Source organism: Rattus rattus, chromosome 3, assembly GCF_011064425.1.
Source record: "Rattus rattus isolate New Zealand chromosome 3, Rrattus_CSIRO_v1, whole genome shotgun sequence".
Lineage (NCBI taxonomy): Eukaryota > Metazoa > Chordata > Mammalia > Rodentia > Muridae > Rattus > Rattus rattus.
Genome location: NC_046156.1, coordinates 78,570,993 through 78,596,364, shown reverse-complemented (window position 1 = coordinate 78,596,364; position 25,372 = coordinate 78,570,993). Strand labels below are relative to the sequence as shown.

General features: G+C 38.7%; 1 protein-coding gene across 1 annotated transcript in view; it reads right to left on the bottom strand.

Annotated features, from left to right (window-relative positions):
- Positions 1–3,884: 3,884 nt before the first annotated feature.
- The window catches only part of Wdr49 (WD repeat domain 49), a 182,175-nt gene continuing 160,687 nt past the window's right edge, over positions 3,885–25,372 (bottom strand). Inside the window, exons 16-18 of the mRNA XM_032896953.1 lie at positions 20,911–21,020; positions 18,681–18,827; positions 3,885–4,015 (exon numbers count right to left, since the gene is read on the bottom strand). Of these exons, the coding sequence (XP_032752844.1) occupies positions 3,885–4,015; positions 18,681–18,827; positions 20,911–21,020 (388 nt within the window). The remainder of the gene's footprint in view (positions 4,016–18,680; positions 18,828–20,910; positions 21,021–25,372) is intronic.

The following is a 25,372-nucleotide window of genomic DNA, read 5'->3' as shown; positions in this document are numbered from 1 at the left end:
CTAAATGTTAATTTTAGGAACAGTTTCTAATTCTTCAGTATATTAGCATTTGACAGGAAAGACCCTGCTACTTGGATGAACAAAGAGTAAGAAGTAATAGCTAAGTGTTATTCTATGCCCTTTTGTGCATATTTTGCCGAATTATTAGAAGTAGTTACATTAAAAGAGGTTTAAAGCATCTATTGAATTCATCAAATGTACTTTGAGACTGCTCCTCATACTTCTTTTTACAAAGCAGAGCTTGAAGTACATGAGAGATAGAATTATAGTTCTCTTTTTTCATCTTTATTAAATTGGGTATTTCTTATTTACATTTCTTTTTTTTCTCCATCTTTATTAACTTGGGTATTTATTTACATTACTATTTATTTACATTACAATTGTTATTCCTTTTCCCGGTTTCCAGGCCAACATCCCCCTAACCCCTCCCCCTCTCCTTCTATATGGGTGTTCCCCTCCCCATTCTTCCCCCCCCATTACCGCCCTCCCCACAACAATCACGTTCACTGGGGGTTCAGTCTTGGCAGGACCAAGGGCTTCCCCTTCCACTGGTGCTCTTACTAGGCTATTCATTCTACCTATGCAGTTGGAGCCCAGGGTCAGCCCATGTATAGTCTTTGGGTAGTGGCTTGGTCCCTGGAAGCTCTGGTTGGTTGGCATTGTTGTTCATATGGGGTCTCAAGCTCCTTCAAGTTCTTTCAGTCCTTTCTCTGATTCCTTCAGCGGTGGTCCTATTCTCAATTCAGTGGTTTGCTGCTGGCATTTGCCTATGTATTTGCTGTATTGTGGCTGTGTCTCTCAGGAGAGATCTACGTCCAGTTCCTGTCAGCCTGCACTTCTTTGCTTCATCCATCTTACCTAGTTTGGTGGCTGTATATGTATAAGCCACATGAGGGGCAGGCTCTGAATGGGTGTTCCTTCAGTCTCTGTTCTAAACTTTGCCTCCCTATCCCCTGCCAAGGGTATTCTTGTTCCCAAGGGGAGTGAAGCATCCGCATTTTGGTCATCCTTCTTGAGTTTCATGTGTTCTGTGCATTTAAGGTAATTCGAGCATTTGGGCTAATCTATAAAGCATCTATTCAGTGCTATGTCAACATAATATCTACACAGAGAAACTCACTCTATATGGTTCAGAATATATTATATTAATCTCTTCAAAAACAGCTCATATAGGGGGTTAAAACATCTTGGAGATGGGGTGGAGGAACTGTCAGAGGGCAGAATGGGAGGGGGATAACGACTGGACTAACTTCTATAACTGGACTGATGGCTAGATGGATGCAGGCTCTCATGAGTGGAGAGAAGAATGTATGTGGAGAAAAGGGCCATCACATAGGGGTTGGAATCTTTATTATTTCTCTTTTACATTTGAATAATCCTTTGCATTTCTGGGAATGTGTTTCTGATTTCTGTTTACTGTACTATCATCAACCTATGGCTCATAAATCATTGTTCTGACTTTGAAATGATGGGTTATCCAATCAAGCATTCCATTCAGTATAGTTTGTTTCTGTTTGAACATCTCAAAGAATCCTTTGTATCAAAGCAATATTTTAAGATTTAAAAATTGGCATTGAAATGTTTTCAAATTTACATAAATGTGTCTGTATAGTACAAAGTCTTACTCTATCCCTGTCTCCCTTTTCAGTTTCTTAAATAGTTACTATTTACCACACATATCCATATATATTCTTGGTCAATATAAAAGACAGATAAATAGCTATACATAACATACATACATACATACAGACAGACAGACAGACAGACATATAATAAAAATGATAGACATAGATAGCATACAAGACATGTGTATGTGCTTTGTATAAACATATAATGTTTTTTGGATCATTGGAGGGCAAGCTGCTGCTTTGTGTTACATAGAAAGATTCCACTGCATATAATATATTTTCTATAAAGAATACTTTCCACCTCAACACATACACACACACACACACACACACACACAGAGAGAGAGAGAGAGAGAGACCCTTGCCATATTTGATTGCAAACCAATGAGAAGGCAAAGCCATGTACATAAGAGTTATATTTGACTCACTATTCACATAAACACAAATAGAAAATAATTCTGTCCTGAGCAAACTGTTATACATCTTCCCATTCCTAAGCCAAAATGTTTGCTCTAATGATGCTTGCAAATCTATTATTAACGCCCATATCATTAAATATATCCTGTAAAGTAATAAAAAGAATCATAAGTCACAAATGCCTTAATCTGAGAAGAAAACAGACCAGAATTATAATCCTAACACTGACATTTTATCAGTAGACAATCTCATAATGGAATAATATGTCACATTTCAACATTAAAATAGATAAATTGAAAGGAATGCTTATGAGATTTAAATAGATTGAATGCTTCGGTTGTGGATCAAAATTATCCACTATAGATTAATAATTTACTAATGTGTTATTGCAAGAGTTTTAAAGTCCAACTATTTTAAAGGCCTCTTTAAAATATGAACATATACAAATAAACTGAACCCATGGAAATGAAGTTATTAAATTTTTATGAAGGACACAACAAAGAACAACACAATAATATTGGTCTCCTGGAAGATGATGTATATAAAGATAACATTGCACAAGGAGAGTCAGGAGGTTTCCGAACTAAATGTTGCCTAGTGGGCTCTTTTGGACAGTGATGTTTTTACAAAGGACCAGGCATTTTGCTTCTCTTTCAGGGCTGTTACCTGCTTGGCTGTGGTATGGTACTGGACTTTTGTCTTAACCAGGGTATCTATTCCTGCAGAAAACACTATGATCAAGAAGCAAGTTGGAGAGGAAAAGATTTATTTAGCTTACATTTCCATATTGCTGTTCATCACCAAAGGAAGTCAGGACTGGAACTCACACAGGGTAGGAACCTGGACACAGGACCTGGAGGCTTCCTTACTGGGTTGCTTCCTCTGGTTTGCTCAGCTTGCTTTTCTATAGAACCTAGAAATTCCAGCCCAGGGATGGCATCACCTACAATGAGTCCTCCCACCATTGATCACTACTTGAGAAAATGCCTTACATTTCGCATGAAGCATTTCCTAAAGGGAAACTACTCTCTGTGGTAACTCCAGCTTCTGTCAAGTTAACACACAAAACCAGTCAGTACAACTTTCAAGTACAGAAGCTTATCACTCTCACCAATTCCCACTAAGGGCATAAAATAGTGAGCATAAATCTAAAATGATTACTAGGAAATAGCAATTATTCTGGTTTGACTACTACATATTAGATACATGTGTTAAAATATTAACCACACTACAGATACATCCATTTGTGCAATGATCACATGTTAATCAAATGTAAAATACCTGAAAATATTTAATTAATCATAAATGTTGATAATCCCAACTAGTTTTAGAGTGTAACAAATTTAAACATAAAACACCATAAATATGTACAGCTAAAATAAAAAGTATATTTTAAAAGAATAAGATAGGCTGCTATTGTCAATATCCAAATATCAGTATCAAAATTGTTGTGGAAAACCAAATTGTAAAGGGAGGAAGCATTACAATAAACAATTTTAATGAATTTTTATCACTTGGTTAGTTTTTTTCGTGTTTTAATAAATATTTTATAATAAATCACATCTATTGTCTACCAGGGCAATTATAGGGACGATTAGGTAATATACTTTCTTCTGAAATAGAAAATACCAATTGGCATTGTTGTTCTTTAGACCAATCATTTTTATGTTCCTTCTTGGATTAAACAAGGCTGAGAAGTGTGAGTGAGCTCAGCACAAACACAGAGTCTGAAGACAAAGTTTCTTGAAGTTCATACTTAAAGTAACAGAGATAGCGGGAACCCGGGTTCTCTGCATCCTTAGGAGTGCTATGTGTCACAGCAGAATGCTTGTTACTTCATCATAATCGCTTCTTGTTTCGCTTTATCTTTGTTTCACCATTTGTTTCTTGACACAATGCCTTGTCTTGTCTTTCACGATAGAGAAGTTCTTTGGGGAATAGGCTTTTCTCATCAAATACAGCTTTCAAAGCTACAAAATGATGAAGAAAATGACAGGAAAATTACATTTATTAAGAGACACAGCTAAAGGAAAGAGCAGAGAGAAATCTCTCAAGTTCTTTCTTCTTTCTTTCTTTGCCCAAAAATTGATGCTTCTAGAACCAAAAATGTACTGGAGAGATTATTTTTCTAACCTTCTATTGTTTGTTTTATTTAAATTTGATGGACTATCCCTGCTCAAACACACACACACACACACACACACACACACAGACACACACACACAGAGCTTGTACACATACATGCATGCATACACGAATAGACATGTATAGTCACATACATACACACCTTTTACACACATATGCACTCATACACCCACATACTACCCCACACACAGCTTGTATATACACATACACACACAGCATGAATACATATATGCACACACACGCACACACACACACACTCACACACAGAGGGGGGGGAGCTTGTACTACTCCTTTACGTGCATGATGACAGAGGTTGGTGACTTAAAGGTGAGGACTAAATAAGCTGATGTTTTCTGTTTTTGTTTTTTTAATCTACTTAAGAGCTATCAAGGCCTTGTGAAAAAAAGCCCAGAACAAATTATTCTGTATTGAAATAAGACACTTAAAATAATCAACACACAGTTTGACTGTCTGAATGACTAAACGCATACATCTGCAATCACATCCTTACAAAACACTCTAATCTGCAGGGATCTGTAGCTTCAAAACAGAACCAAAAAAGAAAGAGACAAATTATTCCTATGGCTGGTGAGACTGCACAGCAGAAGTGAGAGAAAATTGTGCCACATGTTCTAGGAAATAATTTTGGCCTCTTGTATAGCTCTATCATTCAACAAATATGTACTGACAGTATATTATATAAATTGTACTAAGGCTATGGGACACTAACATGGCTTTTCTTTGAAGTTTTTAAAAGTAAAAGCTTGGACTAGAGAGGTGGCTCAATGGTTTACAGCACTGACTACATTTCCAGAGCTCCTGAGTTCAAATCCCATCAACCACATGGTGACTCACAACCATCTGATCCTCTTCTGGTGTGTCTGAAGACAGCACTGGTGTATTCGTATACATAAATAAATAAATCATTTTTAAAAAAGCAGAAGCTTTACTCCAACTTATTATGTCATAAATATAATAAACAATAGAATATGATGCTAACAGAAAATAGGGAACAAAAGTGAATAAATAAATAAAGAATTTGTAAGAGCATGTAAAAAATTAGGGTAAAGCTTTAGGTACCATTTGATACAGTGTTGAAAAACATACAGGATTTTAGTTATTTATCAAGCAGATAGGGACAAGAAAATATTGACAAAGAAGAACAGAAATATAAACTAGAACAAACAAAGGGTTTCCAATTGTAGAGAAACGAAAACTGTTTTCCAGGTGATGGGATAACTCAGTACAATAGAACAGAAATAAAATAGAGAAAAATAACCTGGGGTGAGCATGTTAAATACCAAGGGGAAGAATACTGAAAAAGGAAAAAGGGAATGCTAAACTGCTTTATAATGGAGTGATACTTTGGGCTAGGAAGATGACTCCACGGATAAAGGTCTTGCTTCACAAACATGAAGACTAGAGCTTGGCTCCACAGAATGCCTGTAAAACCAAATGCAATGATGCATGCCTATAATTCTACTATTCTTACAGTAAAGCAGGAAGTAAGAGAAGACAGTTTTTGTGTATTTCTTGACAAGGTAGAGGGAGGGAACCAACATTGGATTTGTCCTCTGACTTTCACATGCTCAACATGTGCTCCCTAATACAAACACACACACACACACACACACACACACACTCACAAACATAGAGACAGAGACAAACATGGACATAGACATGGACATACCCATGCATGTACACATATGCATACACATAACACACATACCTACACCATTATATACTCCCCCCCACAAATATTAAAAACATAGTACATAAAAAAAGCACAAAACAAAACAACAAAATAACTAAACATTAACAAACACTCCTTACTAGTAGTACAAACATGGCTATAAGATTAAATATGTTTCTCTTTCCATCTTTTGTATAACAGCAAGAAAAATGAGGGAAAATTATTCTGGCAAACAAAGGCCATTTTCATAGAAACAGAGAGAGAACATTCAGTCTGCAGGCTACAAAGTTTAAAGAACATAGCCAAATAGCTGAGAGCTGAGACTGCAAAAGTTACAGGAGACTAAAATGTCACAATGTGGAGTCTAAGAAAGGAGCAGCAGCAGGAAAAAAAAGTCACTCATCAGTGGTGCTGATCACTCCTCATACTCTGAGAGCCTTACATTGTGGAGATTGGAGACCAGAAATAATGATAAAAGTGTAGTTTTCATGGTATGCATAATCATATATTCATGTGTTTAACCATAATGTCTGCACTGAAAAATCAATATCTAGGGCCTGTTGAGGTAAAGGCACTTGACAACAAGCATAACAGCCTAAGTCTGACCACGGGGATATGCCTCATAGAAGGAAAGAACAAACTACAAGTTGCCTTCTAACCTTTACACGTATCATGGTATGTACATGTTTCTCTGTCTCTGTCTCTACCCACACACACACACACACACACACACACACACACACACACACACACACACAGAGAGAGAGAGAAGAGGGAAGAAAACATGCAATAAAATATCAAAATTAAAAATGGTGTCTATGGGCTGGCGAGATGGTTTAGCACTTAGGAGCTCTTGCTGCATTTTCCTAGGACCTGAATTCAATTCATAGCACCCATGATCTACAGCCTACAACTGCCTGGCACACCATCTCCAAAACATTCAGTGCCTCCTTCTACCTTCTAAATACACCAATGAGGAAAGTCATATCCATACACGTATGAATAAATCTCAAAATAGAAATCTATTGTTATCTGTAACCATTCGCATTTACTCTTTCCTACATGGAAAAACATGGCATTAGCCCACTCATGACTTCATTTCATAGTTGGCTGCCTGACAACCATTTCTATAATGAGAACCACAAAGTATTTTTAAAGTGATAAAAATAAAGTATATGCTGGTTGTGAAGTACTGAAAAACATTTTCACTGAAATAACATGATGCCCTGGCTTACAAATGACAGAGTTGATTCATCTCCTGACCTCTAGCCTTCTTCCTCCCACTAATTGACAACGTCCTCAGGCTGACAACAATAGCAGCATTCTCAAAGATTACCTAAAACATGGAAGACACTCTGTAAACAGCACGTAACAACAAGCTGTGGATAACCTGTGGGTGTTTAGGCTTCTGAAAACCTCCCTCGCCAAGATTCTCAGTCACATTTTAAATCCTGCACACTATTCTAACTACACACTTTATTTAACTACAGTGTGGGTAATGGGCATGAGAATTCCTTGAGCATCTTGGTCAGGATCAGGATGTATTATATGAAATAAGACTGTGTTTTCAATAAAAATAATACAACAGGCTGGCAGCAAAAAGTGGTAGAGTGGCAACTTTCATATGATTACTAATAACACTCATAGAGGCCATTATCTGTTTATGTTTTCAAAATATTTTTATTTGTTTGTGTGTGCACATTGTGTGTTTGTATGGGCAGGTGCATGCACTCCACAGTGTGCAAATGAAGGTCAGAGGACAAATTATGGGAGTCCGTTGTCTGGTTCTACCATGTGGGTTCCAGAAATCGAACTTTTGTCATCAGGCTAAGTGAGCTTCAGGTGCCTTTTCCTACTGAGCCCTTTCACCAGCCCCAGAAAATCTTTTTCATATATTCAAAGAATTTACATACCTCTGAATGTATGTGTTTGTGAATTTAGTGTTGGACTTACCTTATTAAATGAAGATATACAATACTGTGAAGTACCAATATATAAAACTAGGTTTTGAATAAAAACTACATATATACTTTTCATCCATACTATAAGGGCCATAGAGAAGAATCTTGTGCTTCTGTGGAAAATTATATTTTGTCACAAACAACCCTTGCAGATCATCAAATTCAGGCTAAGCTTACTGATGTTAGTTTATTTTGTCTTTTTCTGAATTTGCTGGTGGGTGACAGTATAACCTGAAGACCCACTCATTAATGGTTCCTTTTCACCAGCCTATAGCCCTGTTGGGAGATGGAACCTTTATGAAATAATGTCTAATGGAAGAAAATTAGGTAATCAGTAACTGGTGTTACAAGCAGAGATTGTGTCTCTTGTCCCTCCTGGACTTTCTTATTGTGTCTGGCTAAGTAAGGTGACCTTCTTATGCCACATGCTCCCAGCCTTGATGTAGTCCCTAGCGTTAGGCCCAGAGTATTAAAGCTAAGTAAATAGTCATGAAGTGAAACCACTGACCCCATATGCTAAAATATTTTCTCTCTATGTTGAATGTCATTAAATATTTATCGCAATATCAGAAAGCAGACCAGAGCATGAGGTTACTGGAGGATATGCTACTTTCCTTTAGGTAGAGATTTACATGACTTCCTTCCCTCCTTGGAGATAGCAACTTGGGTAGCTGCATCTAAATTACTTTAGAGCTGATTTCCCTGTACAAATCACCATTACTAATGCTCAGTTCTTTCTTCGATGTTAAGCTTCAACTCTACCAACTAACTTTCCCAATTACTGTTTACCACTGTCCTCACACCACCCAATGACAACACTAAGAACTAAATCCCAACAGTTCAGACAATGCTAGAGTCTAAGAGCTTCAATCATCTGAAACTACTGCCTTGCAACATGTAGTTCAGCAAGTGTTGCAGAAGCTATACCAACAAGGATTATTGAAAGATTGTTTCTGAGATCTTGCTTCACCATGTCCAGAAGGCTTTTGGTCTCCTCTGGCTTGTCCAGTAGTAATTGATACTGATTCAGCACCAACAAGACAGGGCAACATTGATAATGCTCACTTTTACCTGAGACTGAGCTTCTACAATGCAGAAATGGTTAAGAAATCCCATCTTTTGTCCTCCAGAAACAATTAATCACAAAAGAGCCCAACTGCTCTCACATTACTCAGATACCACTTTCTCTGTCCGTCTTCATTGTTTTCAAAGACTCACAAATGACTTCATTTGTGCAAAAAAGCACAGGCCTCCTTATTCTCTGAGTTTTCCTTCCTTCATCAGAATCCTCCCTGTAACAATAGCTGAAATAAAATCATCTCTATAATTATTGTAATTTGTCTCGACAGACTGAAACAATAATAACAAAACCCACTTTGCCTGAAGTGTCCCTAATATAGCATATTCTCTTCACTTGAAGTTTTACAGGTTCATGGAATTCGTGTGAATGGTTCTATGAGTTTACTGGGAAGCCTAACTCTGTGCTAGTTTAAGCACTATGAATAAGGCATATGAAAGGGGCATTTCAAGCTGTTTGAGAGCCCACTGGAAACAACTTAGAAGCTAAAGAGAGGAAGCACAAGATGTCTCACATTGAAAAGGAGAGAGAATACAAAAAGATATTAAAAGCCAAACCCAAAGCAGAAAAGCTGCCTGGGGATTAGAGTTATTCAAAAGTATCCTATGTTCTGAAGTAAAAGTTTAGAACACTGATGATACCTGGCAAGAGCCTTTTATGGTACAATTTCCAAATAATCTCCGTTATTGTTTCTATGTTCTATTCCCTTTATAAATGAAAATTCTTTTTAAAAATTATTACTATATAATTTACAGTGGGTAATGACTATGAGCCCAAAACCCCCTTCATATTTTCTCCAGAGTTCCATCTCCAAAGACCCACTGGGCTGTAATATCTATATATTTCATTTAAAATTAGATAAAAAAAACAAAGCTGAACCTTAAATTAATTCTAAATTATGTGTGTTTGGCCGTATTGCTCCTCAGTCACTATAATTTCTATTTCCTTCCTACAAACAACATAAGTATATTTCTGGTAATGTAATAGCATTTGCAATGAGAAGTGTGAGTAAGCAAGCACTTATCTCATGGGACGTCCCATGAGAAGGAATCCATGCCTTGTTGGGAGCGATTCCCTTGAAGCCCTCCATTGTTGATGTTATTATTATGGTTAGAATTAAGTATGACTGGGTTCATGGAAAATCCCCAGCCAGCTGCAGAAGACTAATACAAATGTGGTGGTCAAGATGAATAATCATATGATAATGTGTGACGTTAAGATACCCAATGACATGACCTGCAACCTTTCTGAAAAACCAACATCCTGCTGTCTAAAAGATATGACAAACCTGTGACCTTTCTGACAACCTGTCAACATCAGCCGATTCCCTGACCACATGAATATTGTGTCCTTGGCATGGGTAAATGTTTCTTACTTCCCCCCTCCCTCTGTTACCCCTGTTATGGTATAAATTCAGCCTTGGGGAAAAATAAAATTGTCGCCTTGATCAGACTCTTGTCTTGGCATCCTTCTTCGTGTCTCTTGTCCCCCATTCTCTTCCAAGTACCCTCAGGCCCCCTCGCTGACAATGCCTGAAACTCATGAGATGGCCAAGAACCTGTAACTAGATAAGCCATTGACCTAGAAAACACTGAATGCTATGGTATACTAAAGGAATGTAGGCATACAATGTCTCCTAACAACATTCTGCTATACTCATAGATCTGTGGCTTCCTCCACCATCATCAGAGAAACACCCTTCTGTTTCAGAACATGGTCCAACAATGAAGTCATCTGAAGACAATTCTGAGTGTTTATGAGAAAACTTCAAGAAAAACAAGACAAAGAGTCTTGAAGCATCAGTTTCTTCAAAAACATGGAATTGATCTTGTAATGTGTTTTTATGCTCCTCCCAGGAGTAGCAGATAAGAATGAGTTTAATTCAGATTGTTCATTACAACTGGCTATTTGTTTCTATGCATCTGGAAATACATGTTTCTGCAATGTGCAAGTTGTCTTTAAGATTATATGCAACTTGAAGTCACGAGAACGCCATTCATGTGATCCGTCTTATCCCTCAGAGTATTAATTGTCTGGTGCTCTGAAAAAAAGTTGGCTATTGCACAAGACTTTAGTCAAACTCATTTTAAGCTCCATTTTCCTTGGTCCCACACCTACAGAGTATTAAATTCTTCTGCAATAGATGGGAAGAAATATAGAGACCCACAACTGGTCAGTGTGTTGAGAGTGAGAGACCTTGAAATAGTCAGTCCTAAATGAAATATCTCTATTAAATCCTTCAGTTTTCAGAAGGAAACCCAGGAAACTCTGTGGGAAAGGAGATGGAAAAATTATAAGAGCCAGTGAAAAAAGAAGACATACACACACACACACACACACACACACACACACACACACACACACACACACACACACATACACACACACACGCACACACACACACAAAACCCTACAATACACGGATGAACTCACAGTGATTGTGGCTTCATGCATGGGCTACATGCAAACCTAAGCCAGATAGGATCTGAATGCTGAGACTGGAATTGGACACAAGCTTACATCCCTAGCTCAGAATCTATCTCCCACTGATGACCATTCACAAAGGAAAAACTAGTCTTTGTGAGGCCACCACTAAAGTAGTATATTATGAAATATCTAAGAGATCATCCAAGACAAATAGAAAATATCAATCTGGATCCCAATATGAAAAACAACTCCTCACAAGATACTTCTTGCAGAGTGTCCAAACATTAGGGCCAAACTTAACATGTCTAGAGAAAGGATCCCTGACTTCATATAGAAGTCTTAGCTGTAGCTTTCAAGGTGTATTCTGGGAAAGATGAAAAAGCTTGAAAACAAAAATATCTAATGTTGGTAAGGGCCTAGGCTCCCTGGCTTCACAAAAGCCAAGAACTATCACATCCCTGTTTCAAATGTGTTCAGAAGGGTCACTGATACTGAATCCTCATAAATCCTCTGGACCATGACCAGGGTTGGGTGTTGACTGCCCCCATACCCCTTGTAGCATGAGGACATCAAGCCCAGATTGCCATTCAGTTGACCTCTTTGGTCTGGCCATGGATGGAATAAGGGGTGTGGGCTCCCTCCGCCTGACCACTTGATATCCAACAGGGAGCCTATGATGGTTATCACAGTATGAGGAAAGTCTTTTTTTTTCCTTCTGGACTTTGGAAACACCTACTCAGTCCTGGTGGAGTTTTAGGGACTCAACTCTCCTTCCCAATTCCTTATCTTCAGATTTTACCAGCTTCACGAAGCCATACCAAATATATCATCCAAGCACAATACCAACTTTCTCTTCAAAGCTTCAGGGAACTTAAGCCTCATATCTTTGACCCACTAGGAAGAATCTTCTGGACCTTATTTTTTCACCCCCTTAATATCCCTTAATAATTCTCAGTTAAAAATAAAACAAAACAATGGAACCTGTTGTTTGGTTCAGTAGTCGTTCCTCTTCACCCTGTAGTACCCAACCTCTTTACTTTCCTCGCTTCTAGCCCTCAAAGACCTGCAGTTTCTCTGTCCAGGGCCTCAAGGATGCCTTTTTTCTATTCCTCTGGATCTACAGTCATGACAAAATATTCTTGACTTTACTTAGACTGGCATAGACACTCACAGTACTCACATTTCTATCCAACTCACATTGAACACCCTCCCCAGATGTTCCAGGACAGCCCTCATTTATTTGTCCAGGTTCTGACCTCTGACTTACTCTCTTTGTCTCCTCCTAAATCCAAGCCTATACAATAATTAGATGATCCTTTGTACTCTGTTCCTGCAAATTAGCAAGAAAGATACCTCTGCCTTATTAAATTTTCTGTACAGCCAGAGATATTGGGTCTCACCCTCTAACGTTCAGTTATCCACTCCTCAAATTATTTATATGCGATTAGCTATCACTCTAGCACACAAGGCCATTATCCTAGGTAAAAAATAAAATTACTGACAGTCCCTACTACCAAGGATAAATTCTATCTTTCCTAGGGATAGCTGATTTCTTACATGCCTTATTCCTTTTTTATATCTTCTTGCCTGCTCCCTATATAAGGAGACACTCAGCATATCACATAAGCCCATTCTTGCACCATTACCAAGCCATTTTAGCCTTCCAGGCTCCAACCTTACATCTTCCAGACTTAACTTATCCCTTTGCTATATATGTTACTGAAAAGAATGGATATATTCTTGGGGTCCTGGGTCACCAAATGAGATCTTTCTTTGTGCCCATCACATACTTATTGAAAAATCAAACCATACTACCCAAGGATAGGCACTTTGTCTGCAAGCCCTTGCTACAGGTGAGCTTCTTATATGAGAATCAAAGAAGCTGACCTTAGAGTCACCAATCATTGTCTTTTCTTTTTACCACTTACACCATCTCCTAACACACAAGGATCTCCAAACACCACCCGATTCCAGAGATCTCTCTTCACATAGCATTAGTAGATGCTATATATATATAATTTGTTTCTAGAACCTATTGAATTCAGTTCCAAATACTAGAACCTACCTCCCCAGCAGCTTCTTCCCTCCAAGTGAGCTAACTGCTCCTTTCTCCTCTCTTACTGGCTCCTGGAGCCTGTTATACACTCTGGATCACCAACATGTGGCCAGTTCTCTAGTTATTAAGACACTCGCTCCTTTCCCTCTATTGGACTCTCCGCCTCCTTTCCTCCTCCCTCTAGGAGCTTCCAGCTAAATCCAGTTTCCTTAGCCCTTCTCAGCCTCTACGACCTTGTCTCTCCTGCTTCTCAATTCTATCCTGGAAGTCTTAGAGTTTCTCTATGCCCTCCTGGTCTTCCTTTTCTTTCAGTGCCCACTTAGAGCTTGTAGAAACCCCCTCCAGTATAGTTCATTTTGCAATCCATTCTCTCTTCCACCAACAACTAAGATTTTTTTAGAGCTTCACTGTGTTACCACAAGCAGCTTGGCCTCAGTATAGTTCAAATGACAAAACCTGGCATGCTTGATTTTCAGTGATGGCAACTTCTGTCACTGCACAAACAAATGAGAAAAAATCTTTTATATGCTAATTAATGACACATGGCAACCCAGATGGGAGGTGGGGTCATTAGGAAACTTTAATACAGCATTCCTCAAAGCTGTTCAAAAGGTACAATCAAAATATAGAAGGTACATACACATCCTACTCTCTCAACCCCTAAGTATAGACACGTTAAAAGAAGCCGTCCAAAGCTCTTTAAAGGTCCTCATAGCCCTAATGTCACTCCTTTTAGATGATATTTACCTCCACTTCCCTGTCATTCCATCTCTTGTTTTGGACCTTAACCTCTGCATGTCAGCCATTGAATAATGTTAGACCTGACTACTTTGCAAAATATTGGCTGTATGTCCCTCCTGGCTTACCTCACACACAATAGTTTTGGTCTTGTCCATTATTTTACTAGATTCTTTTATTTTATCAATTGCTCTAACCCACATATCTCTACCACCCTTATCCCTCCCACATCTCTCTCTCTCTCTCTCTCTCTCTCTCTCTCTCTCTCTCTCTCTCTCTCTCTCTTTCTCTTTGGTATCACAGATTGCTTTAATTCCTCAGGAACACACTTTGTGGACACACTGGAGTCTGCAAACTGTAATAATAATACCTCAACTCCTATTCCCAAATATTCATAATGCCTTGATTATCTGTTGCACTTAAGTTTACATTTTTCTACCTCATAGGTGGTCTGTGCCCTGGTGTTTCTTTCCCCAAAACTAGGGGTAGGACCCAGCAAGGAACCCTTGCCAAATTCTGTCACTGGATTTTAGGGGCACAGCATGATACCCTTTCTAGCAGTCCTGGGCATAACTGCTGCCATCACCAGTAATACACAAAGACTGACTACTTCCTTAGCTTTTTACCATTGCTTTTTCTCTCAACTCATCCCGGCTCCCAAATGGGCAGCTCAGACCATGCTTACCCTTCAAGGCCAAACAGACTTACTGGCTGCCATAGTGTTATAAAATCTCCAAGAGGATTAGATAAATTGACAGCAGAGAGAGGTGTTATTTATCTTGCTTGGGGGAAATGTCGCTTCTATGTTAACCAATCTGTTATAGTAAAAGATAAGATCTAATAACCCAGACAGATCTCCAAAAAAAAAAAAATCTAAGAAATTGGATACTACCCTTTTGAAGCCCCTTCCTCCTTCTTTTCTTAATCCTACTAACCACACCCTGCCTCATATACTTTTTGTCCAGTTTCCTTCAACAACAGAACCAAAGAATTTCTAACTAGCCTTGTAATCATTTGCTACTACAGGTTTACCAGCCCCTAACCACTGATGGCTGACAACACCTGAATATATCCTGATGGTGAAGATCAAACTTTCCCCAAGGAACTCAGCACTCCTAATCATCAGGAAGTACTCTAATGATAAAGTTGCTCCCCTTCCAGACCCCTAATGTTAATCAATAAGAAACAAAAACAGGAAAGAATGTTAGCTTATTCAAGCTGGCTCAAGGGGCAGAGAAAGGATTCCATGCATGAACTCCATTTATAAACTTTGTATACTTTGTAAACTTTGTAAACCCTCAAGGCAGGATCAGGCTCTGCCACAGGAGTTCCATCAGCCAGGCCCCAACCCCCAAGACTTCCCTAATGGTCCTAATGATCATTTTCTAGTGACTGTAACTGTCATTCCCAGCCATGAGGTGAGAGAGTGGCAAGGACTTGTCCTACAAGAAAAAATAATATATCCCACCAATCCCTAAACAGGAAAACCCACCAATCCCTGAGCTTGCCACAAAAACACACCTATCTGAGAACAGGAAAAAACAATCCTTGAGCAACCCCAACTCAGGAATTGAAATCCCACCGGAACTGGAAAGCTCCACCCTGAAAAGCTTCATCCACTAAGAAATACTATGTAGGTCCGGTCCTACTGCTCTTTTCCTTGATGTCTTCTGACTTGAGCAGAGGCAGGCACCCTCCTGGGTTTTCCCCCTCCCAATAAAACTCTTCTGTAAGATTTGTTGGGAAGTGTGATTTTGTGGTATTCTGACTGCCTGGCTTCTGACTGCCGGGGTATCTTTGCCTTCTGAACTGCAACATTTATAGGCTGAAACTCCTCATATTTTCTCTATGTCTCCAACATCTACCACTGATGCAAACACATTCAATCTCTACCTTAGGAAATACTATGTACATAGAGAGAAGTCACTCAGTATCTGGAATGGGCTAGATACATGTAGTACTCATATCTGCTGTGAGTAATCTACAGGAAGTTATGCAGAAGCATGTTTCGCCAATGTCCTCTAGAACTGGTCTTGATTTCTAGGTGGCATATCTTAACCCATCACATTCTAACACCACTGTTCCACTTCACCTCTACTTGTATGTCCCACTCTGCTTCGACAGCTGAAACTGCCCACTGTGCCCATTTTGTATTTATTTTTATTTGTCTCCTCTTCATCCGTAGTGTTTTCTCACGTTATTTTCTGTCTTGAATTCTACTTCTTCTTTCTCAAAATTTGAGATCCTCCACGTCCATCGAATCTCTGCTCAGATAGGACTCTTATTCTGAAGTGTTTCCTAAATTTCAGCTGGAGGGACTCCAGCTCTTCCCCAGTGCCTTTGCACATTCTGATCAGTGTGAGACCGAGGCAGAGAACTAGCACATGGCTGCCATGAGAACTGAGCCAATTTCAGAAATTTCTTCTCTCCATCCAAGGAGAACTCTAGGAATTAAACTCAGGTAATCAGGTCTCTATGGCAGATACGTATACCTGGAGAGCCATCTAACCAGAGCATGAAAATATTTTATAGGGCAAAAGAAGAAAAGCTGAAGAAGAAAATTTGAAGAATATATATATATATATATATATGCTTTACACTTTCAGAGAATTAATTGTTCTTCATACATTTCTTAATATTGCATATGTTTTCAGTATTTCCATGCGGATATCAAACCAACCCTATGGCCACCCAAAGTACAGACTCCCTGTGCATAAGGAAAAACCTATTATACTTTCCTCATACTGTAGAACAGAAGTAGCTCCTCCATTTGCAGGGACTCTCAAGGCAGAGGTAGGTTTGTGCTTCTGGTTGCCCCTCTCTCCCACTGCTTGCCCTGTGCCTTTTATGTATTCTATGTCGTGTTTCTGTCGCCTGAATTCGTCTTCTTGTTCCACCTTGGCGTGCTCAGATGCTCATCCCTGTGCTTTATCCTGACTCTGATTCTAATTTTTTACTAGATACTCCCAGATTCTCTGGGTCTGTGGTTCATGCAAGAAGATAAACACTCCCTGTATTTGTTTTGTTTTTAATGTGTTTATAGTGAGACTTTATGTGCATGTGTGTAGGCACATGTGTGTTGGTGTACGTGCATGAATGTGTATCTGCATATGAGGCCCAAAGGTGCTAGAAGGTAGTGTCTTCCTCAGCACGGTCTCTTGATGAACTCACAGATCACCTTACAGGCAATACTAGCTAGCCAGCTTGCACTGATGAGCCCCTCTTGCTGAGTCTCCTAACTCTTGCAAGCTAGGATTACAGTCTTAAACCATGCACCCCCATCCATTCATATGGATTCTGGAGATTCAAAATCTAGTTAATAGCAAATATTTTATCTTGGAACCTGCCTTCCCAGCACACTTATTCGTTGTTAAAGTTTAGTCATTCTTATGAAAAATGACATGGCGGCAGATTTGAAGGCCTATTCCATACACGTAAAAGCCTCAAGTTCATAGATAAGTACTTCTAAGAGTAACGAGAAGACAAAAACTAAAGGAAATAAGCAAATAATTACAAATTCAGAAAAGAGAAAGTTCTAGCAAGTTAGTATTAGGAGTCTGGGAAGTGTAGTGATAAGAAATGACAGTTGTTCTAGATGAAAACTGAAGTTTGAAATAATATAATATACGACCAGTTGTTCAGTTTTTCCACAGAGGACTAAACAGAAAGAAGGAGTTTAAATGTCACTTGGTGTGAATATAAGAAATCAACTCCCTCCTTCAAGGGTACTGTTCAATAATGGTGTTGAACCCTATGTCAGACAATGGAAAAGTGTAGACTGCGGGTCTCAGATGACTGCCATGGAGCTCTGTCTGCTTTCAGTATTACAGGTTGAAAACACTCCATTTCCATCAATTATTTTAAATGAGATTCCCTACAGTGCCCATATGCTTTCTCTGTGCCTCCCCCATTTTCAGGTTGTGTTGCCAGAATTCCCACAAGGCTTCCTTTGTAGGAAAGATGTTTGCACAGATCTTACTTGTCAAATGCTTTCAAATCGCAAAGGCTACGATAGTCTGAAAAATAGAGCACACTTGTGCACATGTTCTTTCTAAATCCTCAGAGATCATTCACTTGCATTTTTCAAGTTAAGCTTTCTTGTCCTCTCTTATTAGCCCCACACTGCAGCTGGAGCCTCTGACATAATACACTTTAAGTAGCCTCTATTTATAGAGTCATCGGAAGAACAGAGCCAGATTGCCAGAGACTCTTCTCTAAATCTTTAGAATCTCATGATGTTTCTGCCTCTGGTATCAGTTTTTGAAAATGAAGCTTATTTACGCAGATTCATGGAATCCAAGGCAGTCTGCTTTCAGAACAGTGGCACGATAGAAATATGCGTTTCACGTACTGCAGCGCATTAGCTCCTCTTTCTGAGAGCACAGAGCTGTGAATTTCGACAACCACAGCACTCTTTGTTTCACTGCAACCTGCAAGGCAGACGTGTTATCTTCATGCTAGTTTCCTCTTATTTCCTTTTCCCTTAGTTGAGTTGTATGAAGAAAGAAAGGCGATGGTAGGCAGGCTGAGGACTTACTCTCAGAGAGCAAAGGAAGCTCTGGAATTTGGGATTCATCCTCTTCGGGCTCTTCCTTAAAGTATTTGTCGGGGTCTAGAAGAAATGCAGGCTTCTTCACTTCCGGCAGCTCTTCCAGGTTTCTAAGGCTTAAGGACCCAAATGTGCCTTCAAACAGAAAATTTAAGAGAAGGAAGAGAGAGAAAGGACAATGTCATTCAGTCTTTGAAATGAGCCAATGCATTCCCAAATTCACTTTTGAAATCGTAACCTTCCTATTACCCAGCGGGCACAGCTGCAGTGATCACTACATCCCCTACCGGATCTCAAAATAAACCCACGGGGTCCTTTCCGGTCAAAGGGACAAAGAGGAACTCAGGCTTCCTTTTCATTTGTTTTGCATCTTGTGTATTTTCTACAATATTTCTTTGAAAATAGGTGCTCTATAGTTTTGGACAGGCTTCAATATCTCTTTTATCCTCAAGAAAATTATATTCTTTGTAAAACGGAATATATTTTTCAGTGTTTCTTGAACAAAAATATCTAAAATTTTGAATTGGCAGGTACTTTTTTCATTCCACTACAATATAATCCTGATCAGTGTCTTGTTTATTCTGTCTGTGAAAAGGTAAAGGACCTGTGTAAGCCACGTGTTAAAAGTGGAGTTTTGAACAAACTGGAAAAAGGTTATTCTCTCATGTGACAAGTGAGTAATAAAATCAAAATTAATAAATGCTAATTCAAGATACAGTTTTATGCTCCATGGCTCTTAGTCTGTGGAGGCAGAAATTGATTTCCTACCATGATTACTTGGTCTCCAAAGTATGTTAAGTCTGGCTTTCTATTTTATCACACAACAGAATTGTCACTCAGAGAGCATATTAAACCATGGGTTGCCATGTCCCACTCCTGGTTTCTGATTTTTTTTAAATATGAAAGAAAAAGAGGATGGTGGTACTAGAATTTACATTTGTAATGCTTTCCATAATGCTGATGGTACTAAACCAGTGGTCATTCTTTGAGAATCAAGATGCAAAGCCTAGCAATTGTCACCATTTGTATGGGTTCATTAACACTTTAACACCTCATGTTCCTCATCAATAATTTTCCAGAGTTAAAACAATTGGTGACTTCTACACTATTTACAAACTACAAGTATGCTGAACTTATGAAGCCCTGTTCTGGGTTAAAACAACTGGTACTGGTTAAAGTATTTTATATATACTATGTCATAGATCCCAGGCCAAAATAAACTTATGGAATGGACATTGTCCACATCTCACCATGTACATTTTGAGAGCAGGTTCACCAAAAATCTTAAATTCTTTATCTACCTCATGAAAATTCAGCTATCAAATATGAGTTTAAGAAAATATTCTAGTATGCAGTTTCATTCAATTTTATAGCTTCAGGAATAATCTTCATTTGCACTAATAAGAAGCTGACTAATTTAATGTAACGATTCCATGTTTGAATTATCAACATAAGCATGATCATCATCATTTTGAAACAGGGCCTTTGTGGTGGTTTAAATATGCTTGGCCCATGGGAAATGGCATTATTAGGTGTGGTTTTATTGGAGGCGGTGTAACCTTGTTGGAGGAAGTGATAGATAGATAGATAGATAGATAGATAGATAGATAGATAGATAGATAGATAGATAGATAGGGATACATATACGTGTGTGTGTGCGTGCGCGTGCGCGTGTGCGTGCGCGTGCGCGCGCGTGTGTGTGTGTGTGTGTGTGTGTGTGTGTGTGTGTGTGTTTCTCCTGCTTAACAGCAACCTTCGTTTTGCCCTGTCTGCGTCCTTTCCCACAAACACAATGAGGCAAAATGTAATTCATGTGATCAGTTTTGCAAATGCTAGGTGCTGTACCCATTGAATCATCTTCCATTTACCCCTTAGTTTTTTGTCTGTTTGTTTTGTTTTGTTTGTTTGTTTCTTCACTTAGTGGAAAGTATTTCATTTCTGGCACTACCCTTATTTTTGGAACAATTGGAAGTACCTTGTACAGGTTTTCTGGCTTAAATGGCTTAGACTTTACAACTACGTTATGTATGCCATAAACATTACATGTTATTTCATAGGCCCAATTCTTTCCCTCCTCTTTCACCAAATGAAGATAACAGAACCATGCATTTTATTTATTATAAAAATTAAATATTCCTTCTAAATAAAATAGCTCTTTGTCCTATTCACATTATTTTCTAAAATGTCATTCTATAGTGCATCGATAGTAATTACTTACTGGTTGATTTTTGTATAATTTCACCATAGTAAGGTTTATGTGTTTTGTTCTTAAAGATATTTCTCCTCTTACATTTTAGACTGAAATTCATTTCTTCTGATGATCTTGTACTGGAAGAAAATAATTCATGATAAAATATAATAATAGCTATAAGAATGAACAAATACTTTCAGATAATGGTAATATATATCTTATTTTTACAAGAAAAGCATGTTTATTTCTGTGTTTGTAAGTCACGATAATAATACTAGCTTAAACTATTGAAGCCATACCTTTAAATAAAATGCCAGCTACCCAAGTGATAGCATAGTAGGGAAAATACAAAAGTATATAGTCCAGAAAAAAAAAACTGTCAGCTGCAATGTCAGGGGAAAATGTTACAAAAGAAACTTCCACAGAAATAAATTCACATTTTCCTTTCCTTGTTGTTAGGTAGCATGACCCACAGAAAGGGAACATTGCCATCTGTCAACATCTTAAACCATGGTTCTTTTTTCATTGTACGCCAAAGCCAAAAAGGATGAGTAATCTTAAGCTTCTGTATGAATCTGTAAGAAAAGTTTAGATGAGCTAGAATGCACATAAAATCTCCTGTCAAAGAAACATGGGGAGCTAAGGTGCCTAATCTTGGTTGTCACCTTGACTACATCTGTAATCAACTAAAACTCAAGCAACTGGCACATCTTTGAAGGATTTTATGTATTGGACCATTTGGTGTGGGAAAACCTACCATAAATCTAGACCATACCCTCTGACAATAGCCTACATAAAAGACACGGAAGAAGGAGGCATTTGTAGTTTCTCTCTTTGCCCCAAATTTCAATTGCAAATCTGTCTATCCTGTTCATAAAGCATTTCTTTACTGGTCTTAGACCTATATCTTTGGATTCTCAGTGCTGACTGAAGATCAGAAGCTCTCTAGAAAATCTATAGGACTCCATCATCAGATTGAAACTGCTAGGACATCCAGTCTTATGATCTTTACTGGATTCTTGGCCTTTCCTCAGGGAGACAGTTATTGTTGGACTATTCAGACCGTAGTTTGTAAGCTACTCTAATAAATCACACACACACACACACACACACACACGCACGCACGCACGCACGCACACACACACATGCACACGCACACATGCACACATGCACAAACACACACAAATCAATTTTATTCCTTTAAAGAACTTTGACTAATACATGAGGGAAATGTTTTATACCTGTACAGAACCTGCCAGAGAAGAAAAAAAGATCTTAGATATTAAAGACTCACTATCAAAGATATCTATCTTAACAGATAAAACTTCTGTTTACAAAAGTCACAAGGAGCACCAGACCTGAAAATACCCAATTTGGTCAAGTCATGTGGAATGTGGAACGATGGGAACTTTCAGGCTTCCCATGTTCTGAATCCTTTTCCCATATCGCCTGGTCTTTCTTTTTTTATTTATTCTCTCTCTCTCTCTTCTCTTTTCTCTTTCTCTCTCTCTTTGGATTTTCAAATGTTATCCTTTTCCCCAGTTTCCTGTCCATAAACCCCCAAACCTATCTCCCCTCCCCATGCTTCTATAAGGGTGTTCGCCTACCCACCCACCCCTTCCTTCCTTCATACCCTGACATTCCCCTACATTGGGGCATCAATCCACGTCAGGACAAAGGGCTTCTCATCCCATTGATGCACAACAAGGCTATCCTCTGCTACATATGCAGTTGGAGCCATGGGTCTATCCATGTGTACTCTTTAGATGGTGGTTTAGTCCCTGGGAGCTCTGGTTGGTTGGTATTGTTATTGTTATATGGTTGCAAACTCCTTCAGCTCCTTCAATCCTTTCTCTAAATCCTCCATTGGGGACAATGTTCTCAGTTCAATGTTTGGCCATGAGCATGTGCCTCTGTATTTGTCATGCTCTGGCAGAGTCTCTTAGGAGATAGCTGTATCAGACTCCTGTAAGCTTACACTTCTTGGCATCAGAAATATTGTCTGGGTTTGGTGGCTATATATGGGGTGGATCCCCAGGTGGAGCAGTCTCTGGATGGCTTTTTCTTCAGTCTCTGCTCCAAACTTTTTCTGTGTATTTCCTCCTGTGAAATTTTGCTCCCTCTTCTAAGAAGGACTGAAGCATCCTCATTTCTATCTTCCTTCTTCTTGAGCTTCACGTGGTCTGTGATTTCTATCATGGGTACTCCAAGCTTTTGGGCTACTATCTACTTATCAATGAGTGCATACCATGTGTGGTTTTTGGTGATTGGGTTACCTCATTCATCATGATACATTCTAGTTCCATCCATTTGTTTATGAGTCTCATGAAGTCATTGTTTTTAATAGCTGAGTAATACTCCATTGTATAAATGTACCACATTTTCTGTATCCATTCCTCTGTTGAAAGACATCGATTCTTTCCAGCTTCTGGCTATTATAAAAGAGGCCACTATGAACATAGTGGAGCATGTGTCCTTGTTATATGTTGGAACTTCTTTGGGGTATATGCCCAGAAGTGGTATAGTTGGTTCCTTAGGTAGTACAATGTCCAATTTTCTGAGGAGGCCCCAGACTGATTTCCAGAGTGGATGTACCAGCTTGCAATCCCACAATCAATGGAGGAGTGTTCTTCTTTCTCCACATACTTGCTAGCAACTGTTGTCACCTGAGTTTTTGATCTTAGCCATTTTGATTGGTGTGAGGTGCAATTTCAGGGTTGTTTTGATTTGGATTTCCCTGATAACTAAGGATGTTGAACATTTCTTTAGCCCTCTATCAGATATAGGACTGGTAAAACTCTTTCCCAATCTGTTGGTTGCCATTTTATCCTATTGATAGTGTCCTTTGCCTTACAGAAGTTTTGCAATTTTATGAAGTCCCATTTGTTGATTCTTGATCTTAGAGCATAAGCCATTGGTGTTCTGTTCTGAAAAATGTCCCCTGTGCTCATGTGTTCAAGGCTCTTTCCCACTTTTTCTTCCATTAGGTTGAGTGTATCTGGTTTCATGTGGAGGTCCTTGATCCACTTAGACTTGAGCTTTGTACAGGGTGATAAGAATGGACTGATTTGCATTCTTCTACATGCTGACCTTTTGTGATCACCACTCTCCAATTTATTAACATTTATTTCCAATCTGTTGCAGAATTCGTAACAATGAAATCATGAGGCAATTCTTAACAAATAAAAACCTCATATGTGTCTAATACTATTATTCAATAAAGGTTAATTTATTATCTTTTCTTTTCCTCAATTCTATTTTTACAGTATCTCACAAACTCAGCTTAAAATATTAATATAAGTCAATCTGTGTGTCATTTTTATTTATTAACATTCAATTTACACAATTTGAGAACTTATTGACTTGTATTTCTATTCATTCATAAACAATTCACTCTGAAAGCACTTTTAGATTTACAAGAAGTCATAATCATGGTCCAGGATTCTGGGACAACTCTCACTCATACTTTTTCTTGTTTTGGAAATCTTACATTGATATTTATTACATTTTAAGAAAGCAATATTAGGAGCTGGAGAGCTCAGGAAGAATGCCAGTGTTCAGTTTCCAGCACTCACATGCCAACTCACTACTTCTAAGTCCAAAAACAAACAAACAACCAACCAAACAAACAAACTCAAGAAAAATGTCTATCAGTGGTGCCTATTAGTATACCAAAATAGATATTGTCCTGCAAGATTTCTCAGAATCACAACTACCTGTGGCTCTTCTCAGCTCTACCCATCCTGCCCCCTTCCCTAAAGTTCCCCTGCTCATGGACTTCCTTTCCCCCAGGTTCTCATTACTTTATACCCCTGCCATACCAGATACAAGACCTTTTTGTCTTCTCATTATCCTCTCTTGCCACACCCTCTCTTGCCACACCCTCTCTTGCCACACCCTCTCTTGCCACACCCTCTCTTGCCACACCCTCTCTTGCCACACCCTCTCTTGCCCCTGACTCGTCCTTTCTCGCTCTCCCTCCTCTGTTCCTTTCGTGGCCTTTCACGGTCCTTTCATTGCTCGTACACAGTGTACTACTTATGCTCCCTGCTTTACACTCTTCCAGGTGCCTCTCCTTCATATCTACAATAAAAACTTTCCTCTCAACCATTCCTTGGAGTGATCCTGTTCTCACTTTATCATCTATAACTCTGGTTCGAGGCAATCTGACGCCTCCTATCCCCCAGTGACTGCTGTAAGCAAATGTTATGCATGAACTTTTAAAATCATACATATACACTTATCAACAAACATTAATTTTAAGAAATTATTTATTTTAAAATCAATATTAGTGCCTGATTATTAACTAAACCCTAAATTTTATTAGTGTTATTCATGTGATTGTTGTTTTTCTTAGTGTCCTTTCCCTGTTATGTCAAATTTCTGTTTAAGTGTTTGAATTCTGAGTCTTCTCTAGCCTATGAGACTTACTGATACTTTTCTTGGTTTTTGCCACCTTGGCTGTTTCAAGGAGCACTTGTCATACTTT